Source organism: Malus domestica, chromosome 07 (genome assembly GCF_042453785.1).
Source record: "Malus domestica chromosome 07, GDT2T_hap1".
Lineage (NCBI taxonomy): Eukaryota > Viridiplantae > Streptophyta > Magnoliopsida > Rosales > Rosaceae > Malus > Malus domestica.
Window position 1 is genome coordinate 35,344,300 of NC_091667.1, and position 21,222 is coordinate 35,365,521.

A 21,222-nucleotide genomic window follows, 5' to 3' on the forward strand; every position below is an offset into this window, starting at 1 on the left:
ATAGGAGTGGTGAGAAAATTTTATTTTTTAAATTATTAACTTTTTAGCACACATATTCCACTATTTACATAATAACACGTGATGTACCACTCCATGTACCAGTCAGATTGAAAAATCTTTCAAATAAAACAGTAAGCGTTTGAGGTCGGGGAGTTTAAACTAGGGGTGGGTTCGGTTTAATTCGGTTCGGTTTTTTTCCAAAACCGAAACCAAACCGAAATTTCGGTTCGGTTCGGTTCGGTTCATTTTTTTTTCGGTTTTTTTCGGTTCGGTTTTTTTTCGGTTCGGTTTTTTTCGGTTCGGTTTCGGTTTTTTGTTTTTTTTTTCTTTCAAAAAATGAAAAACATTGAAATTTTAAATTTTAACGTATCCAACACAATCATAACACAAGCATTCTAACTATAATCAAAGACAATGAAAATAAACATTTAAAGTTGAACTAAAATCATCAATCAAGTCTTCCAAAGTCCAAACTAACAACATCACAACACAAAAATCGTACAAATGACTTAGAAAAGTTAAATTGTATGATGTTGTTCAAAGATCAGGGTTGTTTGCTTGTAACTGCATGTTGACAACTTGATTAGTAAAAGAAATGCGTGGGTGGATTTATTTAGTGTGTGTTGGATTCTTTTCCATCACAAATTCCCTAAGTAATCTACCCGAAATAAATGTTTATAGATTCTGTTACATGTTATATGAGAGTAGATTTGGAAAAGAAAGCTGAGACAAAAGTAGACAGTGCTATGGAGATGGATGTAGGTACTTCAGGATGAGGTTTGGCTCCGGAACCTTATATGGGGGATAAATAATAGGTTAGGGTTTAAAGTTTTTATAGGACTTTTTTGTAATATTTTGAGCTTAAAGTTTGGCAACACATTGGGTTTAGCATATTTTAACTTACAAATTGGGTTTAGAAAATAATATCCAAAACAAATAATTAAATAAAAAAATTAATTTAATTAATTCGGTTCGGTTCGGTTTGGTTCGGTTTCTAGATCACTAAAACCGAACCGAACCAAAAGAATTCGGTTCGGTTCGGTTCGGTTTTTTCAATTCGGTTCGGTTTTTTTGTTCGGTTCGGTTTTTTCGGTTTCGGTTCGGTTTGGTTTTCGGTTTTTTTCGGTTTTCGGTTTTTTGAACCCACCCCTAGTTTAAACCCCGGGCCCATCCTTCCCCTTCCTGTGGTCCCCACGCTCCCGGTATTTTTCTCTCTCTACATCACTCTGCGCCTTTCACTCTTTCTCTCTCTAGAAAACCTGTGTCTGATTTCTCTATAAAACCACCGCCCTGCCTCTCCTCGTAGAAACCCAAAAGCTGAAAGGGCCGCCCGTTTCCCTGTTTGCGCTGCCTCCCTCCCTCTCCCTCCCCCTCCCTCTCTCAGTTTTCTCTCACTATTTTCCGGGAAAATCACTTTCTCGCTTACTTTCTGGGAAAATCGACACCAGGACGTAGCAGGGCATAGAAAACACCGGCGAATTTGTTGACCTTTTCTCCCCCTTCCCTCTTCCAGTCTTTCTCCTCCCCAGTCTCGAAACGGTGTCGTCTTCAGATCTTAGAGGAAAACCTCAGTCTCTCTTTTACTCTGGATCTAAATCCTGTGTTAGTCTCCTAATCAAACTCTCGAATACGGGATTAAGATTCCTGAAACGACTCAGATTCTAAGCACATATTTGACTAAGTCATTATATATATATATATATATATATATATATATATATATATTCTGTATAATCATTGTTACATACTCGCTCAAATAATCGGAATCCAATCCGATTCTATTTCTGAATAATGTTGGCGAGCACTGGCGGTTCCGTCGTTCAGCTCCGAACCAAACCGTCGCTCCTGCCGTCCTGCTCTCCTTCCCGGAAATCATGCAAGGCTCTGGCCAAGAAGTTCTTCGGGACCAGATTGAGGGCGTCCGGATCCGAGAGGCTCCATTTGTGGCGCTCCGACGGTCCCGGTCGCTCGCCGAAGCTCCGAGTCGTCGTGCGCAACATGCTCTCCGCCGTTCCAGAGAAGCCCCTCGGGCTATACGACCCGTCGTTCGATAAGGACTCGTGTGGTGTCGGCTTCGTCGCCGAATTGTCCGGCGAAGGCAGCCGCAAAACGGTACGCCGTCGCGTTTGTTTATTCTCGTAAGAAATTGAAAATTGCTAAACGCGCGTTTTGATGTCGTTTTATTTATTTATTTTTGGGCTTTTTTTTTAGATTACGGATGCAATTGAAATGCTGGTGCGGATGACGCACAGAGGAGCGTGTGGGTGTGAAACGAATACCGGTGATGGAGCTGGGATTCTCGTCGGTGTTCCGCACGACTTCTACAAGGAGGTGAGGATTATCTGTAACTTTTTGGAATATTTATTTATTTATTATTTACTTTTTGCATTAATTTTGGCGGGTTCTAATGATATTAAATATCCGATGTTGGTTAGTCAGTTGGTCATGTGCTCGTAACTGTATATAAATTTTCTCATAGTCTAGAATAGAATATCGTTTTATAAAGTAAGGTCTTTATAAATCATGTCATTTTTTGGAATAAAACTTGGCTGCTTAAAAAAAACAAAAGCTTTTGCTCTCACCAAATAATAACTTGACAAGTGTTCGAAAAATTTGGAAAATTAAAACTTGAACAAACAACTTGGACACTTGTCAAGTTGTTATTGAGTGAGAGTGGGAGCTCTTGCATTTTTTTAAGCAGCCAAGCTTTGTTCTTTTTGAAATTTCTGGTTCTGTTCAGATTTTAATTTTAATTTGTTTTTGTTTTCATATATTTGATGTGCTTGGTAATTTTCTGTGAAAAAGGTAATTTTTTAAGCTAATCAGAAAAAAATAAAATAAAAACCTTAACTGTTACCAAGTTCTGCATACCTAGCACTGATAATTATTGGGTTGCTGTTTTTCAGGTAACCAAAGATGCCGGGTTTGATATTCCACCGGCAGGGGAGTACGCTGTTGGAATGTTCTTCTTGCCCACATCTGAGAGCCGAAGAGAAGAAAGCAAAAGAGTATTTGCAAAGGTAATCTTCTGATTCCATTGACGCACGTCAATTTGAGCTTTACCACTTTTGTTGAACTCAATACATTTGTTATAGTTGCTTAGCCAAATGTACAAATGAAAAGGGAATAATTTCATATAATTTCTTATTGCACGGTATGCACTTGTCCTGCAGAATGCTTAATTTGTTTGTGTCATTTTGTTCTTGCATGTCCATGTGTTGTTTAGGTCGACCTTTTTAGTGTAATAGTGTTAATTTCTTGTCCGATGGCATTTATGTGAATATTGTTCATATGTTTTCAGGTTGCAGAGTCCCTTGGACACACTGTTCTGGGGTGGCGATCTGTTCCAACAGATAACTCAGACTTGGGGAATTCTGCTTTGCAGACTGAACCTGTTATTGAGCAAGTGTTCCTTACTGCGACCCCAAAGTCAAAAGTTGATTTCGAACGACAGGTATTTTTTCCCATGTTGTAAATCAACCATTTGAGGTCTATGCGGAGTTGTTTTATAGACAAAAAAAACGAGTAGTTTAATTTTGTATTTACCTAATAGTATGATTCTGTTTTGCACTTCCTTCCTCTCAGATGTACATACTAAGAAGGCTGTCAATGGTTGCTATCCGAGCTGCATTAAACCTTGAACACGGTGGTGCTAAGGACTTTTATATATGTTCGCTGTCCTCAAGGTTTGTTCTTTAGATATCTAGCATGTTTTCTTTTTCACAAAGTTTTATAATTTATGCGATCATTTAATTCATTCTGTTTCTTGATTTTATGTAGGACTGTTGTTTACAAAGGTCAGCTGAAGCCCGTTCAGCTGAAGGGTTATTATTATGCAGATCTTGGCAATGAAAGGTTTACGAGCTACATGGCCCTGGTAAATATTTTATCCATTCACTTGTTTTGTTTCTCCACTAACTCCATGCTCCACAAACAGCGTGGGAACAACCAGTAACTGAAGAGGTGCAAGGTTGAGGAATGACTTCTGAGGCATTGAGGTTTGAATGCTTTCTTAAGTTCTTCCACTCCCTTGATTACTGATTGAAATTGGATGCTGGATTGGATGCATTGGGTGAGTTGGTAAGAAACCTCATTATCAAGTAAATCATGTTTGCAGAAACTTGGTGCAGTGCTCTCTATGATCAGTTGTTGAGGATGAAAATTACGAATGAGTGGTGAACGGAAATAGTATTTGGTCGAAGTATAGCTTAGGATTTTAAACTGTACTTGCTGCAGTATGGTTTTTACTGGAGCTGTCTGAAGACAATTTTGTGTGTGTGGTTTTTAGCATCGGGTTTCCATGTTATGAATAAAGAATATGGAATTGTACATGATAATGTTTGTTCTTTTGATTATTTGTGCAGGTACACTCTCGATTCTCAACAAATACCTTTCCCAGCTGGGATCGTGCTCAGCCTATGCGTGTCATTGGCCACAATGGTGAAATCAACACCCTCAGAGGAAATGTTAACTGGTATGTTTTTTTAGTTGAAAGTGGATTTTGTACAATACTTTTCTGCTCATTCATTTGATGATTTGTGTGCCTGGTGCCCTTGTCAATATTGGATGTTGTAATTGCCTGATGTTCTTGTAAAATGTACTCAGGATGAAGGCACGCGAGGGACTGCTGAAGTGTAAGGAACTTGGTCTATCAGAAAATGATTTAAAAAAACTTTTACCCATTGTGGACGCCAGTTCTTCAGATTCAGGTGAGTTTATAAAATTTGAGTTAGCATGCGCATGCACCTCTGTATTATTTTAAATACAAGGATAAATCAGTATATGCTTTCTCACTAAATGGAAAATTACAAGAGCGTAATAGGTTATCTGTCCCTTTTTTTTAGTGTCTGACTGTACAACGCTGTTCCATTATGCAGGAGCTTTTGATGCTGTCCTTGAACTTCTGGTTCAAGCTGGAAGAAGCCTCCCCGAAGCTATCATGATGATGATTCCTGAAGCATGGCAAAATGACAAGAACATGGACCCGGATAGGAAAGCCCTGTATGAGTATTTCTCATCTCTCATGGAGCCATGGGATGGGCCAGCTCTCATATCATGTAATATATGCTCTAAATAGTTTTGGACTCGGTAATACATTTACATCAGTTACTATTTTTGTGTACTTTCGTGCTAACAAATAATTGTTTCAGTTACTGATGGCCGCTATTTGGGAGCTACACTGGATCGTAATGGACTCAGACCTGGTCGATTTTACGTCACTCACAGCGGACGGGTTATTATGGCCAGTGAAGTTGGCGTCGTAGACATTCCACCGGAAGATGTCAGCAGGAAAGGAAGACTTAACCCTGGAATGATGCTTTTGGTGGACTTTGAGAACCACGTTGTGGTGGATGATGAAGCGTTGAAGCAGCAATATTCTTTGGCAAGGCCGTATGCGGAGTGGCTTCAAAGGCAAAAGATTGAGCTCAAGGACATTGTAGATTCTGTTCATGAATCTGACAGGGTCCCTCCGTCCATAGCTGGAGTTATTCCTGTAAGTTGACTTAACTATATATGCAAGTTGCCTTTGTTGTTTTTTTCTTAGATTTTTTTATGTGGTTGATTCCAACTTTTATATATCATTTGTCTTCTAGGCATCTACTAATGATGAAACCATGGAAAACATGGGAATCCATGGTTTATTGGCACCGCTGAAAGCTTTTGGGTATGTGGTTCTTCCTTGGCTTACCTATGTTATAGCCTTTTTGACTTTCATGTAACTGAAATATATACATTGTACAGTTATACAGTTGAATCCTTGGAAATGTTGTTGCTTCCCATGGCAAAAGATGGCGTAGAGGCTCTTGGGTCGATGGGAAATGATACCCCATTGGCTGTTATGTCTAAGAGAGAAAAGCTTACCTTTGAGTATTTCAAGCAAATGTTTGCTCAAGTAACAAACCCTCCAATTGACCCCATTCGAGAGAAGGTGGTCACTTCTATGGAATGCATGATTGGTCCAGAGGGTGCTTTGACAGAAACCACCGAAGAACAATGTCATCGTCTCTCACTCAAAGGTCCTCTTTTAACCATTGATGAAATGGAAGCAATCAAGAAAATGAACTATAGAGGTTGGCGCTGTAAAGTTCTTGATATAACTTATTCCAAGGGACGTGGTAGGGAAGGATTGGAGGAAACCTTGGATAGGATTTGTTCTGACGCACATGAAGCAATAAAGAAGGGATACACCACTCTTGTTCTTTCAGACAGAGGTATGGCCTGTTTAGTTATTTTACCATTGAGTTTGAAATATTAAGTACTTAATTGAAAACTATGTTTTACTCACTTGTTTCTGTTTCAATGTGTAGCCTTCTCCCCAAAGCGCGTTGCAGTAAGCTCCCTCTTGGCTGTTGGCGCTGTTCATCAACATCTAGTTAAAAACCTTGAACGCACACAAGTGGGGTTGATAATTGAATCTGCTGAGCCACGTGAAGTTCACCATTTCTGTACACTGGTTGGTTTTGGTGCAGATGCTATCTGCCCTTACTTGGCTATAGAGGCCATTTGGAGGCTGCAGGTGGACGGAAAGATTCCACCAATAGCTAATGGTGCAATATACTCCAAAGATGAATTGGTTAAAAAGTACTTCAAAGCAAGCACATATGGAATGATGAAGGTTCTTGCCAAGATGGGGATTTCTACTTTGGCCTCTTACAAGGGTGCACAGATTTTTGAAGCTTTGGGTCTTTCATCTGAAGTAATTGAGAGGTGCTTTGCAGGAACCCCTAGTAGAGTTGAGGGTGCAACATTCGAGATGCTAGCTCACGACGAACTTCATATGCACGAATTGGCATTTCCCTCTCGAAGCTATCCTCCAGGAAGTGCAGAAGCTGTAGCACTACCAAATCCTGGGGATTACCATTGGAGAAAAGGTGGTGAGGTACACCTAAACGATCCTGTTGCTATAGCAAAACTTCAAGAGGCTGCCAGAACTAACAGTGTTGCTGCATATAAAGAATACTCCAAGCTTATTCATGAATTAAATAAAGCCTGCAATCTCCGCGGTCTTTTGAGATTTAAAAACACAGAGCAGCAGATTCACTTGGATGAAGTGGAACCTGCTAGCGAGATTGTTAAACGGTTCTGTACTGGTGCTATGAGTTATGGATCAATATCATTGGAAGCGCATAGTACACTGGCCATTGCTATGAACAGAATTGGAGGAAAGTCAAATACAGGTTTGTTTCTCAAATCTTTACTTGGGATTTTTTCTAATACATCAACTATCGCTTTTTTTATATTGCTAATGATTTTTTTTCCTTCCAAAAGGTGAGGGAGGTGAGCAGCCATCTCGTATGGAGCCTCTTCCAGATGGTTCAAGGAATCCAAAGAGGAGTGCAATTAAGCAGGTTGCCAGTGGGAGATTTGGAGTTTCAAGTTACTATCTGACGAATGCTGATGAACTCCAGATAAAAATGGCTCAGGTATCTATACACTGGACCTCGGATTTTTCTTCTATTTTCCCCGATGTTCCTACATTAAATGTTTCTTGGAGTTAAACATAAACTGAACTTATTTGTCTTGCACAGGGTGCCAAGCCTGGTGAAGGAGGTGAGCTTCCTGGACACAAGGTTATTGGAGACATTGCTGTCACCAGGAATTCTACTGCTGGTGTGGGTCTTATCAGTCCACCTCCCCATCATGATATCTACTCGATTGAAGACCTTGCCCAATTAATTCATGATCTTAAGGTATGTTCTGTTTTTGTAATGGATCCTATAAACTGCTCTATGCCCCTGCTGTCCTCTTTAACTCCCTTTAAATGGATGAATGATTTTGCATCTACTGCTTCTGGAGCAATGCATGGTTAATTTAGATGTTGATTCTGTTCTATTGATATGCAGAATGCTAACCCAGCAGCTCGAATTAGTGTCAAGTTGGTATCGGAAGCAGGTGTGGGAGTAGTTGCTAGTGGAGTTGTGAAGGGGCATGCTGATCATGTTTTGATCTCTGGACACGATGGAGGCACAGGGGCCTCTAGATGGACAGGAATTAAGAATGCAGGGCTTCCATGGGAACTTGGTTTGGCTGAGACTCATCAAACCTTGGTTTCTAATGATCTTCGTGGCCGCACTACTCTCCAGACTGATGGCCAACTAAAAACTGGAAGAGATGTTGCCATAGCTACACTTCTTGGTGCGGAAGAGTTTGGCTTCAGCACTGCACCTCTCATAACCCTTGGCTGCATTATGATGCGGAAGTGCCACAAGAACACATGTCCTGTTGGTATCGCAACTCAAGATCCAGTACTTCGTGAGAAGTTTGCTGGAGAACCTGAACATGTTATTAATTTTTTCTTTATGATTGCTGAGGAACTCAGAGAGATAATGGCGCAGCTTGGTTTCCGTACCATAAATGAGATGGTTGGTCGTTCAGATATGCTTGAAGTTGATAGAGAAGTGACTAAAAACAATGAGAAGCTTGACAATATTGATCTATCTTTGTTACTTCGACCTGCCGCAGACCTTCGGCCTGGAGCTGCACAATATTGTGTTGAGAAACAAGACCATGGCTTGGATATGGCTCTTGATCACAAGCTAATTTCTATGTCTAAAGCTGCTTTGGAAAAAGCTCTTCCTGTATATTTTGAGACACCAATTTGCAATGTGAACCGTGCCGTTGGTACAATGCTTAGCCACGAGGTGACAAAACGTTACAACAGGGCTGGGCTTCCTGCTGACACCATTCATATCAAATTTAGTGGAAGTGGAGGACAGAGTCTTGGAGCATTTTTGTGCTCTGGAATCATGCTTGAGCTTGAGGGTGACAGTAATGATTATGTTGGTAAAGGTTTGTCTGGTGGAAAGATTGTAGTTTATCCTCCCAAGGGAAGCAGGTTTGACCCAAAAGAAAATATTGTCATCGGTAATGTAGCTTTATATGGTGCCACTAGTGGTGAGGCATACTTCAATGGAATGGCAGCAGAGAGATTTTGTGTTCGCAATTCGGGGGCTAAGGCAGTTGTCGAGGGTGTTGGTGATCATGGCTGTGAATACATGACAGGTGGCACTGTTGTTGTGCTCGGGAAAACTGGCAGGAACTTTGCTGCTGGTATGAGTGGTGGTATTGCCTATGTTTATGACGTGGATGGACAATTTCGGTCTCGATGTAATCCTGAGCTTGTAGATCTTGATACACTTGAAGAAGAAGATATTCTGACTCTTCAAATGATGATACAACAACATCAACGTCACACAAACAGCCTGCTGGCCGTTCAAGTACTGGCTGATTTTGAAAATCTTCTGCCTAAGTTTATCAAGGTTATCCCAAGAGAGTACAAGCGAGTTCTTGCAGATATGAAAGAGGAAACCAAACAGGTTATAGAGCACAAGGAGGAAGATGAGCCAGAGCTTGAAGAGAAAGATGCCTTTCAAGAACTTAAGAAGTTGGCGGCTGCATCTTTAAATGGGAAATCCAATCAGGTAATTGAATCAGTTACCCTTATATATAAGCATGAGTACGTCTTCTCCTTGACTCTTTCCCTCTCTCCTTTTTGTCAGACGAACAAAAGAATTTTTGTTTGTGGGAATCGCCCTTCTGATTTGTTTTCACGAGTATAATGTCAGTTATATTTTGAACATACATTCTCTGATCTTCGTAGTATTCACTTTGGTTTCATTTTGTCTGAAAGTGTTCTTATCATTACAAGCGTAATTGGTTTAAAATTTTTATACAGAGATATGATTATTTTGAATTTTCTTCCTGGTAATCTCTATGGATTCTTTAATCTAAAAGGTTCTTATATGAGGGTTGAATTTTGCAGAAGGTAGAAGATGCTGAAGCATTGAAAAGGCCTTCTCAGGTCACTGATGCTGTTAAACATCGTGGTTTTATTTATTATGAGCGCGAGGGCGTTCAATATAGGGATCCCAATGTTCGGATGAATGACTGGAAGGAAGTTATGGAGGAAACTAAACCTGGACCACTTGTGAAGACTCAGTCAGCCCGTTGCATGGACTGCGGGACTCCTTTCTGCCATCAGGTGAGAACTTGTACTCTTTTGTTGGCTCTTTTACCTGTTATCGAGATTCAAGAATTATCTAGTTATGGACAGACTACCTCAACTGATTACTGAATACGTTCTCTAAACTAAATTTGCAGGAGAACTCTGGATGCCCTCTTGGTAACAAAATACCAGAGTTCAATGAGTTGGTGTACCAGAATAGGTGGCATGAAGCATTAGAGAGACTTCTCGAGACAAATAACTTCCCTGAGTTTACTGGTCGTGTTTGTCCAGCACCATGTGAAGGTTCTTGTGTTCTGGGTATTATTGAGAATCCTGTATCTATCAAAAGCATAGAATGTGCCATCATAGACAAGGCTTTTGAGGAAGGTTGGATGGTGCCACGACCTCCCGTAAAGAGAACTGGGTATGGTTTTCTTCTCAGCCTAAGATTGATGCTCTGTCTCAGAATATTATTTCGCAAATTTTCTGTGCACGAATCATTAGTTTGATATTTTCTTATAATTGCAGGAAAAGGGTTGCCATTGTAGGAAGCGGGCCAGCTGGTCTAGCTGCTGCTGATCAGCTAAACAGAATAGGCCACACAGTGACTGTGTATGAGCGTGCTGATAGAATTGGAGGGCTTATGATGTATGGAGTGCCTAATATGAAGACTGATAAAAAGGAGATAGTTCAACGGCGGGTTAACCTTATGGCTGAGGAAGGTGTCAACTTTGTGGTTAATGCTAATATTGGAAACGATCCTTTGTACTCGCTTGATCGCCTTCGAGAGGAGAACAATGCCATTGTTTTAGCAGTAGGAGCAACAAAACCAAGGTAACTTACACTTGATAAATCCTGTAGATATATAGTCTTCGTGCATCTACGGAAGTATCTGAATATGGTAAACAGTAGTTAAGTTTATTTTCTTGTCTTGTTATGTTTTTGCAGGGACCTTCCCGTACCAGGGCGAGAGCTGTCAGGAGTACATTTTGCTATGGAATTTCTTCATGCAAACACCAAAAGCTTACTAGATAGCAATCTTGAGGATGGTAACTACATCTCTGCCAAGGGCAAGAAAGTTGTGGTAATTGGTGGAGGTGACACTGGCACTGATTGCATTGGAACATCCGTTCGCCATGGCTGCACTAACATCATAAATTTGGAGCTTCTTCCTGAGCCACCACGAAAAAGGGCTCCAGGAAACCCTTGGCCACAGGTTGGATTACTGTAATATCTTGCCTGTCTGTTCTTACATCGCTCTTGCTTGGATCGCCGATTAACCAGGTTTTGTGACATTGTAAGTGTATTCTTACGTCTTTTGTATTTACTTTCTTTACTTTGGATTTCCAGTGGCCTCGTGTATTCCGTGTGGATTATGGGCACCAAGAAGTTGCAGCTAAGTTCGGCAAAGATCCAAGAACTTATGAAGTGCTGACAAAGAGATTTGTGGGAGATGAGAATGGGGCCTTGAAAGGACTCGAGGTGGTCCGTGTCAAATGGGAGAAGGATGAAACCGGGCGGTTCCAATTCAACGAAATCGAGGGATCTGAGGAGATCCTCGAGGCTGACCTCGTCCTTCTCGCAATGGGGTTCCTTGGACCAGAGGCGGTTAGTACTTTGAATTCCTATCCACTGACGTTCAGGTTTTCTTGGAAATTCGAATACATGTTTTGCTCACTAGGTTTTTCTGTGTGTTATGTTCCACCAGACGGTAGCAGAGAAGTTGGGTTTGGAACGTGACCAACGCTCAAACTACAAGGCGGACTATGGTCGGTTCTCAACCAATGTGGATGGGGTATTTGCCGCTGGGGATTGCCGGCGCGGTCAGTCCCTTGTGGTGTGGGCAATCTCAGAGGGAAGGCAAGTCGCTGCACAGGTTGACAAGTACCTCTCGAAGGAAGAAGAAGACCACGCCATCAGCAATGGGAGCCATCAAAATGTTGGCAAGAGGCACCGAGACCTTAACCCAACAGGCACCAGCAAACACACAGTGATGACATAGATGGCTCGACGATGATCGAAGATTATTATCAAAGAACCATAACAGCAGCAGCAAAAAGCGCACAGAGATTAGCACGTTTCGGTTTCGGAAGGATTTTTCGAAATCGATTCGTGTCATGGATTCACCGGTGTGATGGAGCTGCTGCCGGAAGGAGCAGCAGAAGCAGAAGCTGGTGGCTATAAAATCAAACTAGTTTGCAGCGGGAGCTGGGTATAAGGGTCTTAGAATAAATTATAATTTGTTTATATTTTTTACCCGGGTGTTTTTGCGTGGTTAATTATTAAAGGAATAAATGTACAGTTTTGGTTCTTTACCAATTATTTAAAAATATTATTATAACGAAAATTATTATGTTTAAGAGCAGAATTAGAAATTAAAGCCGAAGTAAAAACTGAATTAACGATTTAATTGTTTTTTAGGCTTTTACACCACCTTCGTATAACAATCCCATTGAGGGATAAATTCTTACGTATGTCTGTCGAACAACGTCATTTGTTAGACACAAATAAGTGCGACACTAGTCTCACTTTTGCCCAAAGAGAATGGAAGACAAGTTTTCGTGTCTTCTAGGTGAATCAAATGGACTATTCAACCCACTTAAAAATCCAGGAGGATCCTCGTCGGATTTTCTTTGTGAGGATTCTGGATATCTTTCAATCACATTCGTTCATTATATATCACGTAATCAGAAATTATTGTAAATTCTTTTATTTAAAATCAAATGTAAATAATACCTGATAAAAACTGAGTACAAAATATACAATGAACGAACGTGATTGAAATTTTTTCGAGATCCTCACAAAGAGAATCCTGCAAAGATCCTCTCTCCTTAAAAACTTGTCTTCCATTATCTTTGTATTAAAGTTGTAACTACATGAAGTCAAGCGGAACATGAAATAACCTGATTTGACTATCGAACACAAAAGTTGTCCCTAACTCACTTGTCTATGACGCATGATGTGGTCCGGCAAGTGGACGGAATGATCTCTCGCATTTAAACCAAGCAAGGTTGGTACAGCCAGAGAATTTTCAACGTCTCAGAGATACGATCAAATACATCATGCTATAATATAAAAAATATTTTAACAAAATATTCTCGGTATTGTTTATTTTTAATTATATTTATGTAATATTATTCATTATACCTCCATTTCTTCATTTTTATTAAAATTAAAGTTTTTATGAACTTTTTCTTAGTTTTTTTTTAATATAAATAGTTTGAATACTTGAAATTTTTAACACGTGGCTCTGCGACTTCACGACACGACGCCGTATGTCTACCACGATTGTTTTCCCTCCGCCTCCTAATTATATTTCGTCCCTCTTTCGCAGAGAAAGAAAGGACAGAAATCAACAAAGATGGCGATCAATCTGGGCCGTCTATTCTCATCAAAGACCATCCCGACAATCTCCGCGGCCGAACCTCTAACTCGCGCCGGCGTCAACTCGGTGAGTCGGGTCCTGTGCTCGTCGGCGTCGCACTCGCAAACCCAGCACGAAAAACCCAGCAAGGAGCAAGGTGAACCCATCGTAGAAAAACTCGAAAATCAAGCAGAAGAAGAAGAAGATGATGATGATGATGATAACGACGATGGGTTTGTGAATAAAAAGACCGGCGAGATCGGTGGGCCCAGAGGACCGGAGCCCACCCGTTTCGGCGATTGGGAGCGAAACGGTCGCTGCTCTGATTTTTGAGTTTTCTTTTTCTCCAGATTTGATCGTATTATGATCATAATACTATGGAGTTTTTTTTTGGAGAATTTTCTCGTTGTTTAATTTGAATTTTGTGTTGCAGTGATTTGATTGATTGTAATCTGGAATTCGATGAGTGAAATAAAAACATGGGTACCCAATAAACATTGTTGATCGAAATCTCTGGTTATTTGTTTGTTTGGCTAATTTGGATAAATGATCACATGGATAAAATTGTACTTTGACATGTGCACCTTCTTCTTCCTGTATCTTTCTTACGCAACCTCCAAACTCACTTCACTCTTTCTTATGCAACCTCCAAACTCACTTCACGCAAGAGAAAAAGGAGAGACAATTTTCAGTTTTCCACATAACTACCATCGAAACCATGGTGGCCACTGTGTCTCCGTGGGTGCGCTTACGTGAGTTTTCCACAATTGGGGTTTTTTTTAACCCCTGATTCTGATGCGATTTTGGGCGACTTCCGAGGAAATCAAAGCCGTCTCAGCTTGGCTTTTTGTTATTCGAACAATTACGGCCTTTTGGGGTGTTTTGTTCTCGAATTCGTGTATGTAACGGAGGAAATCTCCATTTTCGCAGAGGTGTGATATATTAGATGTGAAATTTTCTATCTTCCTGTTTGGTTGCCTAGAAAGTCCAAGAAAGTAGAGAGTGATCAATCAAACAATTTAGAGGGGGGGGGGGATAAAGTTTATGGGATTGATTTTGTTCTCTCTTTGTTTCTGATTTAGTAAACTTAATCAAATTATTAGCTCGTTTCTACAGAACATATGTGTGCATGTGACTTTGATTAATAATTTGGGTAACTTTTGTTTTCCAATTAAATTGAGGTTCAATGTGTAAGATGAACAATTTTAAGGTTTTCCTTGGATCTGGAAGATGATAGGAAAGTTTATCTGATTCGTGTTTTACTTTGGTGGGATGTGAAGAAGAAGGGGAGAGAAGTAGAAGGTACACAAGTCAAAGTACAATTTTACCTATGTATTAACAGATAGTTAACGAAAAAATCACTTTTAAACAAAATTTGCTAACGGAATACCTCACAGGGGTTTAAATCCGAACTTTTTTAGCACATGGGCTATTTTCCTAATACCTTATGATTACATATCATTTATTCAATTTGGCCTTGTTTGTTTTGATGAGCTAAATTAACTCGAAACGACACCAGATGAAACCAAGAATGAAGAAACTTGAAGCCGAAACGTTTCAGCCTTTAGATGGCCAAAAATCTTGTATACACCCGCTGCACGTAATACGTTGTATATGATGGCACGTCTAGAAAAGTGGGATACATGTTGAATGCGATGTTTGTAATATCGTCTCGAGGTCCTTGTGTGGATCTCTATTACTGCCATTAAGATCCACATCGACAGCTGCTCCGTGGAGGCTCGCACCTTTATGTTTTGTATTGGCAACATCTTTACTAACAGGAGCCTCAAACTAGCCCCAACCGTCGGGTGCCTCTACCATATTTCTCCCTGAGTTGGCGCAGTTTAGGAATAGTTTACCACCCTTCAAGTCCCCACACGTATGCTATGACTCGAACCTTTAGGATCAAAGTCTATCGGCAGCGCGACCCTCTAGGAGATCACCGTCAGACGTGACAAGCCATTGACATGCCACGCTACGAAAAGGTTTACACACATTTTAAATATTTTTGAAATTCAAAAATATTTCTTTAAAAACGTTTTCAGTCATTTTAAAAAATTTCCAAGCAAGTCCTCAATGAGTAACAATGATAGTACTTTCAATTGTTAGTACTCATCATTTAGGGTTCTGGATAGCCTCCTCTTAGTATATTAGGTACGACTACCTCCAAATAATTAATTTACAGATTTTAAATCAAATGGTGTTATATTCTTGAAGTGGTGCTACACAACTCAATGGAGCCCCATGATATTTCCAAATTCGCATTCACCACATTAATCTACTGTAGAAAAACCCCTCATCATCCTAAAAAAGAGTGTTCTTTCCTTTGGGGTCAACTGAACTCTTAACATAAGAAGTTGAAAACGGGTAACAAATTTAAATGGTGATGCTATCCATACATCAAATTTTTTTTTTTTTTCACATACCTCTTGTTAATTTATGTCATTTGATATTCTTTTATTCATTCAATGTTCGACGGTCATAATTGAGAGGGGTGTATGAGGTAAAAAAATATGTATGAGTAGCACCACCTAATTTAAATTATAGGTAAGAGAAAGTTGGTTCTACCCACCTTAGAATTTGCAACAATTGGTTCACTGCGATTATTGGTTTAATGTCTAATTATTCAGAAAGTAATGATAGTATCTTATACCTGAAACTATGATTTTGTCTAGCACGGGTCCCCTGGTCCTTTTTCCTATGTGTATGCTCTTGACTTTATATATTATGCTGCATGTTTCAGGTTTTCAGACATATGGTTCGGTCTTTGGTTCTTTCCAAGTCTATAAGCAATGGTAGGCTAGCTGAATCAAATGCGAACCCATAATATTATTAATCTAAAAGCAAGTGCCATATAATTTTTGCATAACCAAATGCCACATGATTTATAATTCAGGAGCAATCATTCGCTTTTGATTAAACAATCGTTAATCTAAAAGATAATATATATTTTTAAACTACTTGTTTTGTATTTACTTTTCAGCCATATATTCCTTTGAACAAGTCCTGCTGCTAACAGGAGTGCCACAGTGAGCCGTGCCCTAAGTATCGTTTGGTATGCAGACGGAACAAGACATAACGGAACAAAATGGGACGGGACGGGATGGAACAGAATGGGACGAAACGGAGAAGGAGCAAAGATGTCCTTGGATGGAAACAACGAGGAAGAAAAAGAAGACAGAGAGGTTATAATTTTGTGTTCCACGGATGTGGAACAAGTTGTTCCAAGGGGTGAGGCAGAACGAAAATTCACCCAAAATTCGTCCCGTGAAACAGCGCGTTCCACCCGTTTTAGACGCACCAAACGTGGGACTGAACGCCTCGTCTCACTCCGTTCCGTCCCGTCCCGTCCCAGGTAGCAACCTAATCTCACACGCGAACGTCGTCATCCCCATTTTGCCATTGGTCATGATGGTGTACTATGTCTGTGACATGTAACCACCAACCGTTGGATTTCATCAATCTATAATTTTATTTGATATAATTCAACTGGCTGTAGCTCTATATATTGATCGGTCTAATCCTTTGAATATATAGCTTGACCATTTCAAGCTGTGCATGCCTCGACATGACGCAAAATACAACACATCTCAACTATAGATTGATCCAAGATGATTTGATATGAAACTCATAACATTGTAATTATTTGCATCGATCTTTAAGACCATTTAGGTAACGGGAGATTCTTGGGCATGTCACATGAGTAATATTGGTGTGATGGTTTTATAGGACTTGTCAAGTCATCTATGTTGTACTCATTCGAGAATATACAAACTTGATGACATGATATTTGTATATCTAATCAGATTTATTTATCTGATAAATATTACGATTAATCATTTATATATGAGTATTGATAAGAGAAAATAGTAAAGGTTATATTAAGGGTATTAAAATATGTAGCTCTTACAAACCAGCCATAGAGAAATTATAGTTGAAAGGCCGTTAGTTTTGTATTAACAACAGTTACGGATATGGCAGTATTAAGTGGAGCAAGTCAATTCCAAATTTCATATATCAGAAGAATAGCTGCCATTCTATACCGGACTTTCTAATATATTATAAAAAAAATCAATAATGCAAGCTTTAATTCTTGTTTAATTTAATTAGTAGAGTATGTCAAGTTCAAATGTCAAATTAGTATCCTAATCAAGCAGCCATTATTGGCTTAAACCTACGTACGCAGTATTTGTGGTAAAAGACAATAATATCACAGCTTTATTATATTTTGGTTTCAATTAAAAAAACCATACAGTGTTTTCCACATGATTCGAGTCAATAGACCACCTCTAAACCTTTTGAACAGGTCGGTGTTTACTGGCAAAAGAGTGATGCAGTGAGGAAGCCCCAAATTTCTCTACTTTTCCCATCGAATCCTGATCCTGCGTGGGCACTCAATTTGGTCACCATCATAACCGTCCAAAAATAAGAAAATATTTTATGTACTTCAAATTTTTATGTTATTATGTATTATTTTACATGTTATCATATAAATGAACGACAATTGATATATATATATATATATATATATCATTTTACTACATATATAATAACAACACTATATATGTGATGGAGTTTAAAGTACACCGAAAATTACTCTGACAAATAGAAGAGTTCCATGTCGTCATCGCCTTCATATCTATTTAATAGGAGTTTTAACGAAACGCCTACTGTTTATTTTAACAAAAAATTATATTTTTACACTAAAAAGTCAAACCTGATACTATTTACTTTACCCTTTATTTTGTCCTTATCAATAAAACTCAAAGTTTTTAAGTTTTCTTTATTAGTTTTCCTTTAAATCTAATCTACAGAGTTTAAAAATTAATTAAAATTAAAAAACTGAATGGTGAATGAAGACTTGGCCTTTATTCTACAAAGTCAAATATGATATAATGCAATATATATTTTGGAAGTGTATAGCATCTGTGCCTGCCCTGCTATCCATATTCCAATCTCCAATTTCCAATTTTCAAGCATCAAGTTTTGCCCCACAAAAAAATGAATATTCCCAGAGCAATCTTGTCCTTCTTCATCCTCTTCTTCTTCTTGTCATCCTCATACTTTGCAAGCAGCTTAGAAAATTGCAAGGAGGCGGATATTTGCGGCGTCGGCGAGCCGGTCATCGAATTCCCGTTTGGTATACAAAAAAAGGGGCCAGAGTCATGCTCCTATCCCGGTTTTGAACTGTCCTGTGACAACACCAGCCAAACAATCCTCACCCTTCCTTATTCCGGACAGTTCACTCTCCACGATATAGACTATGCCGAACAAGAAATATGGATTAACGATCCAAACAAATGCCTCGCACAACGAATTTTGTCCCTCAATCTGTCGGGCTCTCCATTTTACGGTGTGACAAATGAAAGTTTCACTTACTTTAATTGCTCGTTGAATTATTTGAAATACACATTAAACCCTATTGCTTGCATGAGTGGCTCTACGTACACTGTATTTGCTACCACTTCTCCGGTGGTGATTAATTACTTGGCGTCCACATCAACATGCGATCCAATCGGTACGTTTGTTGTTCCGGTTGAATTCCCGTTGTATGAGGAGTTGATGTCGTCGGACCCGACTGGCAATCTCCGGCTCGCATGGGACAGGCCAGGGTGTGGCAGTTGCGCCGCACGTGGTGGCCGGTGTGGGTTTAAGAGTAATTCCAGTCATCAAGTTGTTTGCTCAAGACTTCCTCAACGAGGTAATTGATTAATCTCCTTATTACTGCTCCTAGCTCCTGATTAATTAGCTGTAGTTGTTTTCTTATTTTTAAGTTTTCAAACAACATGCTCATGCTCCATCATACAGCTTTACCGGCCGGTAAAACATTTGTTCCTTCCATATACTGTCAGAGTTCGATTCTTTTCAAGTCAGTTTTATGCTCAAAAAACTTGTTTATATAGTACAAATTATGAGGTGTTAGCGCTAAGGATTTTGGTAGGAGCAGTTATCTCTGCTCGCATAAGTGACTTTTAATCGTTGATGATATCTAGACGTTAAAAAATTGTGCTTCTAATCGTAAAATTTTTTTGAATGCTCAAAAGTTGTGGGCGTGCATTTATCGTATAGTGACGATATCATAGCTCAATTCATTAATATATAGTTTAAGAATTAATTTTGTTGCATTCATATGTGACTTCATCGAATGATTATAATTATAAATTGTAATCATAAAATAGTTGAAAAAATGTTAGTATATATGTGCCTAACTCATCTGCATTGACTTTTATGTCATGACTCATTTGTCTTTGGATTTTAATGGGCGTGGTCTACAATTTGATTTTACTAAGGTTGTGATTGATTGGCAATTTTTTGGAGATAAGTGGGAAGTTGGAATTGTAAGCGCTAGACTCTTCCTCGGTTGGAAGTGCGTTCTACGCTTTCCAGACTGCAATCATAAGTTCATACCATCATAGCTTTCGGTTAAGTTGACCTTTTGCCCATTAGAGCCGGCCACTAAACCCTATTTCGTCAACACCTCCATACGCGCAAAGAGTTGGATTTGGCAGTGTAAACTCGACATTATATGCAAGTGGTGGATTGTGGTTAGACTCACTCTTCAACTTGCGTTTCGGGTTTAAACTACTGTCTTTAGGAAGTTTTATCTAGTGCATTATATTCTAAGAAATTTGTAAATAGTTGTGATTAGAACAACTCTCACATCAATAAGGTCAATATAAGGGTGAGAGAGGTCAAAAACATAGTCTCGTACTACTGTGGAAAACTTCCCCGGTACCCCATGTGCTTGATGCTACCTATACAAGTTTTTTATCTTATGAGTTATGTCAATCAACAAAATTTACGACTGTATAGATGATGCGAGTTAGGTTAGTTGACTAAAACAACTTATGTACACCCGAGCTTGAATACTCCTAGAACCCAACATGATTGGGCCTGTGTTTGCATGCATGTGTCTAATCTCTATTTCACTTTCTCTCAATCGTTTACAACATCTTAATCTAATCGAAATCTGTATTGCTAATTCGATCAGGAATCCCAAGGAGCGCACGCTATGCTATTACTGTTGGAGTTGGAGTGCCAGGACTCATGTGCGTTTTGGGGGTTTTGTGTTGCGCCTTTGGCAAGGTCAAGTCTTTCACAAGGGGGCGCAGAACTCTGCCTGAATTTAATTCCGCAGCGGCTTCGCAGCCCACCATCGCCAGGGGCCTCGATAAACCAAGGCTCGAGGCCTACCCGAAAATAGTCCTCGGCGAAAGCCGGCGCTTACCAAAGCCCGACAACAGCACGTGCCCAATATGCTTGTCCGAGTACCAGCCCAAGGAGACATTGAAGACCATCCCCAAATGTCAACATTGCTTCCATGCAGATTGCATTGATGAATGGCTTCAAATGAATGCTACTTGCCCTATTTGTCGAAATTCTCCACCGTGATATAGTTCATACGTGAAGTTTTAATGCATGTGCCATCACATTTTTCTGGAAAATCTTCTACCCATTCTCCCCGCAATTTGTGCATAATTTCTGTTTTCTTTTTTCTCTCTATTTATTTGTATGATGAAAGATTATGTTTCTTCCTTTACCAAAAAAAAAAGAAAAGAAAAGAAAAAAGTGCTAGATTTACCGGTGTATCTCAAGGTTTTACAGTCAGTGAATCACCAGGCCTCAATCATCAAACAACCACGGCCACAATTATTGTCTTCCCATCTCAAAAGATAACTTGAGAAAGTAGGGAAGAAAAACAGGCATTTCATTGTAGAATAGCAACATTATAGGATAATATGAATGAACGACAATTGATATATGTATATATAGCACTTTTACGCACATATATAATAACAATACTATATGATGGAGTTCTAAGTACGCCGAAAATTACTCAGAAAAAACAGAAGATCATCTCCTTCATATTCGATCAAATCTGTAGTCTACAGAGTTTAAAATTAAATTAAAA

At 39.4% G+C, this 21,222-nt stretch overlaps 3 protein-coding genes across 7 annotated transcripts; all 3 read left to right on the top strand.

The window, feature by feature from the left end:
- The first annotated feature begins 1,237 nt into the window (after positions 1-1,237).
- Positions 1,238-12,293, top strand: LOC103439880 (glutamate synthase [NADH], amyloplastic-like). Of its 5 annotated transcripts, none has more exons than XM_008378511.4 (22): positions 1,238-2,112; positions 2,212-2,331; positions 2,907-3,020; positions 3,302-3,454; positions 3,586-3,686; positions 3,781-3,877; positions 4,365-4,474; positions 4,606-4,709; positions 4,878-5,057; positions 5,151-5,494; positions 5,595-5,665; positions 5,743-6,212; positions 6,309-7,178; positions 7,270-7,424; positions 7,530-7,691; positions 7,845-9,422; positions 9,764-9,982; positions 10,102-10,370; positions 10,475-10,780; positions 10,895-11,162; positions 11,297-11,554; positions 11,655-12,293. In XM_008378511.4, the coding sequence occupies exons 1-22, from the start codon at positions 1,792-1,794 to the stop codon at positions 11,946-11,948; spliced, it is 6,564 nt and encodes a 2,187-aa protein (XP_008376733.3). In that variant the 5' UTR covers positions 1,238-1,791; the 3' UTR covers positions 11,949-12,293. The 5 variants fall into 5 exon arrangements, with proteins under 5 accessions (XP_008376733.3, XP_070681101.1, XP_070681105.1 ...); XM_070825000.1 differs by having other exon boundaries at positions 1,249-2,112; positions 9,767-9,982; XM_070825004.1 differs by lacking the exons at positions 1,238-2,112; positions 2,212-2,331; positions 2,907-3,020; positions 3,302-3,454; positions 3,586-3,686 and adding an exon at positions 3,938-3,998 and having other exon boundaries at positions 3,823-3,855.
- Positions 12,294-13,307: 1,014 nt separating this feature from the next.
- LOC103439879 (uncharacterized) lies at positions 13,308-13,643 on the top strand. The gene has a single exon (XM_008378510.4). The coding sequence runs from the start codon at positions 13,308-13,310 to the stop codon at positions 13,641-13,643; it is 336 nt and encodes a 111-aa protein (XP_008376732.1).
- Positions 13,644-18,252: 4,609 nt separating this feature from the next.
- Positions 18,253-20,899, top strand: LOC103439877 (putative RING-H2 finger protein ATL21B). Its single transcript, XM_008378509.4, has 2 exons — positions 18,253-19,011; positions 20,302-20,899. The coding sequence occupies exons 1-2, from the start codon at positions 18,312-18,314 to the stop codon at positions 20,700-20,702; spliced, it is 1,101 nt and encodes a 366-aa protein (XP_008376731.3). The 5' UTR covers positions 18,253-18,311; the 3' UTR covers positions 20,703-20,899.
- The last annotated feature ends 323 nt before the right edge of the window (positions 20,900-21,222 follow it).

What these genes read in the sequence shown, in the direction of transcription:
- LOC103439880 (XM_008378511.4), top strand. Translation starts at nt 1,792, where the DNA reads ATGTTGGCGAGCACTGGCGGTTCCGTCGTTCAGCTCCGAACCAAACCG. An exon ending in TCCAGATAAAAATGGCTCAG is followed by an intron (nt 7,425 to 7,529) that starts GTATCTATACAC and finishes TGTCTTGCACAG; the next exon opens with GGTGCCAAGCCTGGTGAAGG. An exon ending in GGACTCCTTTCTGCCATCAG is followed by an intron (nt 9,983 to 10,101) that starts GTGAGAACTTGT and finishes CTAAATTTGCAG; the next exon opens with GAGAACTCTGGATGCCCTCT.
- LOC103439879 (XM_008378510.4), top strand. Translation starts at nt 13,308, where the DNA reads ATGGCGATCAATCTGGGCCGTCTATTCTCATCAAAGACCATCCCGACA.
- LOC103439877 (XM_008378509.4), top strand. Translation starts at nt 18,312, where the DNA reads ATGAATATTCCCAGAGCAATCTTGTCCTTCTTCATCCTCTTCTTCTTC. An exon ending in CTCAAGACTTCCTCAACGAG is followed by an intron (nt 19,012 to 20,301) that starts GTAATTGATTAA and finishes TAATTCGATCAG; the next exon opens with GAATCCCAAGGAGCGCACGC.